This window comes from Geospiza fortis, unplaced genomic scaffold, assembly GCF_000277835.1.
Source record: "Geospiza fortis unplaced genomic scaffold, GeoFor_1.0 scaffold394, whole genome shotgun sequence".
In the NCBI taxonomy this organism is placed as follows: Eukaryota; Metazoa; Chordata; class Aves; order Passeriformes; family Thraupidae; genus Geospiza; species Geospiza fortis.
The window spans coordinates 30,760-38,491 of record NW_005054509.1 but is presented as its reverse complement, the minus strand read 5'-3'; the positions used below and the strand labels follow the sequence as shown (position 1 = coordinate 38,491).

At 41.5% G+C, this 7,732-nt stretch overlaps 1 protein-coding gene across 1 annotated transcript in view; it reads right to left on the bottom strand.

Annotated features, from left to right (window-relative positions):
- Positions 1 to 40: 40 nt before the first annotated feature.
- Positions 41 to 7,732, bottom strand: part of MAJIN (membrane anchored junction protein) — a 19,070-nt gene continuing 11,378 nt past the window's right edge. The window contains exons 7-11 of the mRNA XM_031063511.1: positions 7,401 to 7,510; positions 4,291 to 4,345; positions 1,417 to 1,489; positions 1,167 to 1,311; positions 41 to 390 (exon numbers count right to left, since the gene is read on the bottom strand). Of these exons, the coding sequence (XP_030919371.1) occupies positions 345 to 390; positions 1,167 to 1,311; positions 1,417 to 1,489; positions 4,291 to 4,345; positions 7,401 to 7,510 (429 nt within the window). The 3' untranslated portion in view covers positions 41 to 344. The remainder of the gene's footprint in view (positions 391 to 1,166; positions 1,312 to 1,416; positions 1,490 to 4,290; positions 4,346 to 7,400; positions 7,511 to 7,732) is intronic.

The window sequence follows — 7,732 nt, the reverse complement described above, 5'->3', positions numbered from 1 at the left end:
TATATGGGTAAGTCTGATTAAAATAACACATAGTTCCAAATTGATGCTTGTTTTATTAGAATACCACATAACGTGAAATTCACAATTGATGACACTTAAGCATCAAAATCTTCTTGCTCTATTCCAAAACCTCAAGATGTGAAGAAAAACCCAACATGTTGTTCTAACCCAACATCTTCAGAATGTTACTTTGAAAACATTAGCAAAGTAGAATTTAATTTAAAGCATTTAATAGCTGAGATAAGCAATGCTTGAAGAAAGGTTTACAATGCTTACAGAAGAAACAGTGCAACCCAATATTCATACTACAAATCTACCTTTCCACAACAATTAGTACTTCCAGGTCAGTTTTTTCCACCAAAAAGATGTTGTAGTGGCGAAAAGATGATGCTGGGGAAACAGTAACAACAAGAAGAGCACGTTAGACTTAAAATACTTCTCTGAATATCGGGAAAAAAGCTGATTTCTGTGCAGAAGGACACAATGCTAGTACAAAACAATACAGAGGAAAACTGAAAAAAATAGAGGAAACATTGAATAACTTGTGCGCTAATGGTCTGGTCTCAGTCATTAAAGGAATGGCACACATTACAATTAACAAGGAGTTTTATTTTTGAAAAAAATAACAAAAAACAGCAGCTGCCAATATCCACCTGGTTCTGTGCAGTGATGGATGGCACTCACAGGATCCAGACTCAGCAGCACGAGAACTCCTTTGGCCAGCCAGCAGGTGTCTGAACAGTGACACTGATTTCCATTTAAAATGGTGCCTTTGGGAGTCAAAGTCCAGATTTGTTCAATGGCCAAATAAAGGTCACATGCAGCTTCATGGGGCTGACGATCCATCCAGGAAGACCCTTTTAGTTGGCACTTCTCAGCTGAGAAAAGCCACTTTATCTAATGGCTGTGATGGAGATTCAGTCACCCTCTCTCATCAGGAGTTTTTCCCAAAGACAGCTCAGAAGAGGAACATTTAGTGGTAATGCTGCCCCTTAGCATGAGATAAAATGACATCCCTTTTTTTTAGCCTTGGGAGACTTTGGTTTAACCACAGAAAAAATGTCTTTCAAAATTATGGAGAACAACCTGGCACTGCCAGAATCAACCTTTAACACAGCCTTGGACAGAGCCAGGACTGCCTCTGCTCATCAGTGTATGATTAGTACCTTCTCCAGAACTGTGAGAGACCTCTTTCTTCTGACTTCATGTTTCCTTTCTTTCCTGTTTGGTCCACTTGCTGCAGCACCTGCACTGCACCCTCGGCCAGACTGGCTACTCTTTTTTGTTCAAGGGCAAATTCCACAGGTCCCCCTGTAAGAAACAGTAGCAAGAACAAAACCACAACCCCGCTCTCTACACACTCCCTGTGGAGCCAGGGGAATGAAACTCAGTGGAAACCAGGAATTCCTTACTCACAGAAACTCAGTTGGTCACAGTCTTTAGTAAGGGATGCTGGGCTGAACTCAAGCTCATTTGCTTTGGAGGAATTCTAAAAGGAAAAGGAACCCAAGAACTGTTACATAATGCTAAATTCTATTGTACAGAGATTTTGTTAGCTTGCTTCCTAAAAATATTAAAAATCAAGGTCTAAGTCTTTGTTGTGTGGTTTCATTTGGGGATTTTTTTCTGTTACGATGAGGACTTTCTTCACCAAGGTATTTTTACACCTCCTTCATCAGGACATAACATAAAGCTGTAATTTATTTAGAAGATTTTAGCATACCAGATAGTGAACTAATAGTAGCTATGGAATAGGCAGAGATTTCAAAAAACATGAACAGAAGAGCTGTGGGAAACAACAGCCCCTGGACAGTGCAGGCCCCTGGAAATTCATCCTTCTAGGACATAGTCCCGGGACACAGACTTAATTCGGAAGGGTCAAAAATGAAAAGTTCCAGAAGCAAGAGGTGGGCCAGGAATACCCATTAGGAAGGTGATCAACAACACAAAGTACCACACAAAACAAAATAAGCATATAGGAACACAGCAAAATCAGCAGGTAAGCTTCTAAAAGAGAGTAAACCCTAAAACAATGACAGGTCCTAATGGTGTTTCCCTTGCACTAATCTCAGAACCATTTCGGTTGGAAAAGCCTTTTAAGATTGAGTCCAGCTGCTAAGCCGGCACTGCCAAGGCCATCACTAAACCATGTCCCCAAATGCCACATCTAACCTCAGGTTAACACAAAATTCCAAGCCTCTGATAGCCTGAGATCTTTGCAGTTTAGTCTGAGAGCATTAACTAAGTTAGGAAAATTCTCTGGAGTGACAGGCTGAGTCTCTTTCTTTATTTGACTCTCACTGGTGCACTAAGTGAAAAGACATTCAGGTTTGACCACATTCATCCTGACCAGATGTCACCATCACAGGCCTGGGAGACATTTGGGTGACAGCTGAAAATGCAGTCTATTGAACGGTCATGTGCCTGTGGAACTTCTTTGCTCCTCATTCCAAATCCAACATCCCTAAGTCGATCCCACACATACTACGTAGACAGATTTCCTTCCTGTTTAACGAAATCCTTCCCTTTTTGAGAAGCATTATGAAATACCAGGTGGATTTGAAACCAAAGCCATACACTGTTGATAAACTGAGAAAAAGCCTTGGAAGAACAACCAGAAAAACTCCAACAAAGTACAGGAGCTACTGACATGTTTTTATCCTAAATCTAATCTTTCTTCTCATCCTGAATTAAAAGAAAAAAACCAAACAAAACCCAAATGGAAAGCATGTCACAGAAATATTTGGCTTTCATCTTCTAAAAATGCATGTTAGGACTTAATAAGAGCACTTCTGCCCATGATTTCACACAGTACTTGTGACACCTGATCTGGTGTTCATCAACAGAACAATCTGTGTCCAGACAACACTCTCAGTTTAACAGTGCCTTAACTAGTGCAATTTCAAGGACAAGTCATGATGTCACAAGCAGCTGTTCCAGAGAAGGTTCTTTTCACCTGAGTTAGTATTTACTGAGTTATTTTTATCACAGTTCCAGTTTACCTGGAAAGTGCTCATGACATGCCCTCCCACATTAGTTAACACAAAAAGAACTTAGCGTAACGTCTGCCAACTGTCATACTGTTTCTCAGAGTCCAAGCTGCTAACCTGGAGCTCCAGCATTCAAGGACTCTAATGTCTCGAAAACTGTACAAACAACAGAGGAATTCTGGAGACATTGATTATAGCAAAGTGGAGAACAAAAAAAGCATCTTTCAGAAAATGATCCTTATCTCACCAATAGTGTTTGGAGTACCTGAGGAACGAAGCCAGAGAGGGCATGTATAGAGACCTGTCACTTATACTGCAAAGATAAGCAGAGGAGGGGTAAAAAGGGATACAAGTTTTACAGACAAATAAACCTGCTTTTTTTAGGTAAGTTATTCTTTACTGAATGCTCCCAAGGAGTTATTAGGCAGTCTTCTTCCTATTCTGCAAATCCAACAAACCTGTCAAAAAACCCTGTTCTAAAAGAATGTTTTGGGCTTCCTTTGTGAGCAAACCCAAGAGAAATGTGTTTGCCTTCTTGGAAAAAACTCTCTTCCAAAAAGCTAGAGAGGGTGAAAAAGCCAGAAAGGTGATAGTGTAGTAGGGATTTGAATTAAATTTAGAATGAATATCCAGAAAATATATGAAGTGCATTTGGGAGGATGTGCAACATCTAGGAGGACACAGGTGTTAGGGTGTGACTAAGAACAGCTCTATCTGAGCAGGCTTGGAGCCTGTGGGCTAGAAGAAAAAGAATCTTCTCCTCCTAACAAGGTCTTTGAAGAACACAGAGCAACAGCCAATGCCTCTGGAACAATCCTGTCATGAATCTGCCTTCTGGTGACATAGTGAGAAAAGGCATGGCACTGTTTCAGGAACAGGGTGATGCCTGCACAGCCATCAGCAGAGAGAGGGACACTGGTGGGGAGTGGCACATGGTCACAGCAAAGCCAGTGACAAGATGCCAGCACTCACTGTTGGCCCTTTGTGGAGTTCTCCATAAAGGGGCATGTGAGATGACAGAGGACTGGAGTCCTGGAGAAAAGGCAGGGCATCCCTCAGGCTCTCCTCTCAGAGGCTGAGCTTACCCCCAAGCCTGTAGATTGACAATCAGAAAAGTTTGCATAATCTCAAAAAAAAATATAACTCATCCCTTTGCTAAGTCTCGTGAGGAGTCAAAAATGATGAGGGTGATGCAGGGAAAAAGGGGACAAATTACCTGCAGGCATTTTTATGCTTGCCACTGTAAGGGTCCAGGACTAAATAGGTGATGTTGTTTCTTTCTGAATATTCTGTAGCTTACCTTTTCAAATCCTTGCTCTGCTTTACTCATTTGGTGAACACAGTCAGCTCCAGTTCTAAAGAAAAGTAAGTAAAAACTGAGTTTACAAAAAGGAAGCAGCCACTCCAAGTACTTCACTAGAAACCAGGACTTTAGTAGACTCTACTCAACAAGATATATACCCTTAATCTATATTTGTACTCATGTTTCAAAGTCTTCCTTAAAAATAAAAATATGCACTCATTCTGCTTTTCTACTGTTGGGAAGGATGAAAGTTTGACAAGAAAGTCTCACAGATATGTATGCTTGGCAGAAAGATTTTTAAATGTAGAGTCTGATGAAGGAATAGAGATGGAAGCAAGTTTTGATATAGAAGAAAAGAATTGCTGAGCCAGTCTTACTGGATAACCAAGAAGGCAAAAGGTGTGTTAGTTAGAAGGGGTTTTTATGACTTAGAGCAAAGGATAAACCCACCTGAAACAAGATGTTTTCACCAAGCAGAAAGAGAGCACAGGCAAACAAGTCAGCAAAGTTGCAAGTAGAAAAAAGGTCTCAGAATTTTCCACTGCAAGAAAACTGAAAAACAACTTCTAGCTTAAACTTTAATGTACTAACTTTTAGTGATTGGAGAACAGTAACATGGATATGGTAATTACAGTAGTTATGATAGGCTATAGATAATAGTTAAGGTATAAATTGGTTCTACTGTATTAAGATGCTAACCAAAGAAAAGTCTATAATGCAATGTAAGCAAAACCAAAGGGTCTCCAGGCCTGCCTGTAGCTGGAGCTGACAGCTGTAGGCACAGGCTCTGTCACCCACAACCCTGGACTGCTGTGACGTCTTGGATGGAATAAACTGCATTTTGGAGAGCCACCTGGAGTCCCACATCTCTCATTTAGGCTCTTACATTCTACGATGACAAACAAGCAGTTAAAGAGAAAAAGCATTACATGAAAAGGGGAAAGAGCAGATAGCTGAGAAGGCTTGTGAATCCTACAAGGTTACAAGGGCAGGTAGTAAAGAACCACAGAAAGATCTTGCAAGACTTGGTCATGGGGCATTAAAATGGCAGAGGAAACTCCATATGGGGAAGTATGAAGAGATGCATGTGCAGAAAAACCACCCTGGCTTCACCTGAGGAGATCAGAATCACTGGGAGTGCCACTTCGAGATTCTGATTTCTCAACACTCAGTAGCACCTCAAGAAAATCCAAATCCCCCAAGACAATTTAGGAGCAAAAGAGATTGTCCAGAAAGAAGAGAAGACAAAGAGCTGGTCTCATTGCAGCAGACACACTCCTTCCTGGGGCAGGGAAGATGCTCAGCCTGAATGAGCTCTTCAGTCTAACAGTGTAACTGGAAAAAATGACAGAAGGCTTGAAGCTAGTTCTCACCAATTTGATTTTGAATTCAAGCATACACTTAAGAATTATGGATTGTTCTAATCATAACTGCTGTGGCAAGATTCAGGACCTAGAGAGAACTGCCAGACTGGATCATGAAATAGCCCTTTTTGACCTTGTATTTTATTAATCTACAACTTGTGTCTTTGGCTAAAAGAAATAAAATTCTGAATCCTGGGCTCATTCCTCCCTCATATTCAACAGTTGTACTGTGAGTAGAAACAGGCCAGGGGGATGGGGGTGGGATTAAAGGAGTACATTTCCATGAGCAGGAAAAGAACTGGCTTCAGACTTTGTTAATATCTCTGCATGAAACACGCTTGGGAATTGGGTAGGATATAAGGCACCAAGGTAGATGATTGGATATAGTCTGTACATGGGAGGGGAAACGTGCACACTGATGGATCCAGGACTGTTTGCCACAAACCTGTGAGGATTCAGCTTTTCTACAGAGTTTCTTCTTTTAAAAATACACTCTAAGAAGAAAGAAGTCTGCCAGCCTCTAAGTAACACTGGATATCTGAAAGATAGTCAAGAACTAAGCACAAGGTTTGCCAAGAGCCAGCCCTGTACCCTCACGCAGAAGAGTGATTCAGCTGAGCTGAATGATTCACCCTGAGCTGAATTAGGCAGAGCTCTGCCAAACCACTGCCCTCAAACAGTGATCTCTCTCCTCTGCTCAAGGCTGCTGAGGCCCCTCTGCCCCAGTATGGACTGGAAACCCCAGTACATGAGTGAGACTCACAGCAAAGGGCCACATGCAAACATGATGATGGGTTTGAGGAATTTTTTTTCAAGTGGAGAAGCTTTAAGAGATTAGGCTGTTTAGCCTGGAGAAGGTTTGGATGGGATCTTACCAATGTACACCTGATGGGAGGAAATGAAGAACAGAGAGCCAGACCTTCCTGAACCCTCTTGTCTTCTGGCAGGACAAGAGGCAAACGGCACAGACTGCAAAACATGAAATTAAAACTTGAACACAAGAAAAACCTTTTTGACTGGAATTGGGGTCATACACTGCAAGTGGCTCTCCACAGTTGTGGTGGTTCCATCCTCAGAGTCTACTCAAGACCTGAGGGAACTTGCTTTGGGTGACCTTGCTTGAGCCGAAGGGGTCTGAACCTTGATATCAAAGGACCTGTCCAACCTCAACCATTCTGTAAAATCCAGAGATAGACACCTACTTGGAAATCACCATGAGAAATTTAGCTACTGAAGAATTTTGGTGAAATTGTGTGAGAATACTCACACAATGCGTGCAATTTCATAAGACTTTAAAGCACTTGGAAAAGAGCAAGTTCCAAGGCATCTTGACGCCAGCCTCAAGCCAAGAGGGCAGCATTTATCAGCTGGCTCAACGGAGCAGGCTGGGAGGCAGGTGGAAAACTGCTTCCAGTTCTTCCCTTGCTGTCCTAGACTCAAGTGTGCAAGCCAGTACACTGCTCTGTCTGGCTGCTGAGCTATCACCTCACTGTGACTCAAAAGGTGATGTGAACACAGAGGAGTTAAACAGGCAGAGCTCTGGTCAATAGTATGGGAACTTGGAAAGTATGGGACCACTTTTTTCCCAATATGAGCAATGATGCTTAGATTCTGTTAGCCATGGAAGAAAAGGAAGAAAGAAAATGGGGCAAAGGATTGCACAGAAATGAAGCATGAAGAAGGTACAAGACACATTAAGAATATTAATATGTGTCCTGGGAGACTCTTTTGGAGTCAACTTACCTGTCCATACAAGACTGTGGGCATGAGGTATCATCTCTAACTTCCACTCTTCTCCTCTTCACTCCTTCTTTCATTGCAGTACTTTCTGACATTTCATTTCTTTTCCTGACCTTCAAAGGATTGCAAGTTCAGTATTGGTAACAATTGATTTTGACTTTTCTATTTTAGAACAAAATTCCCAGTTGAAGTACATTCATATTTTGCAAAAATTGTTCCTGCTTATACTCTGAAAACAAACAAAAAAAAAGGATTCAAGACTAAAACAAGCACTGGGAGGTCAGCCAGAGAATTATGCTCAATAGTTTTAAACAAAGTATTTCTTTCTAGGACAT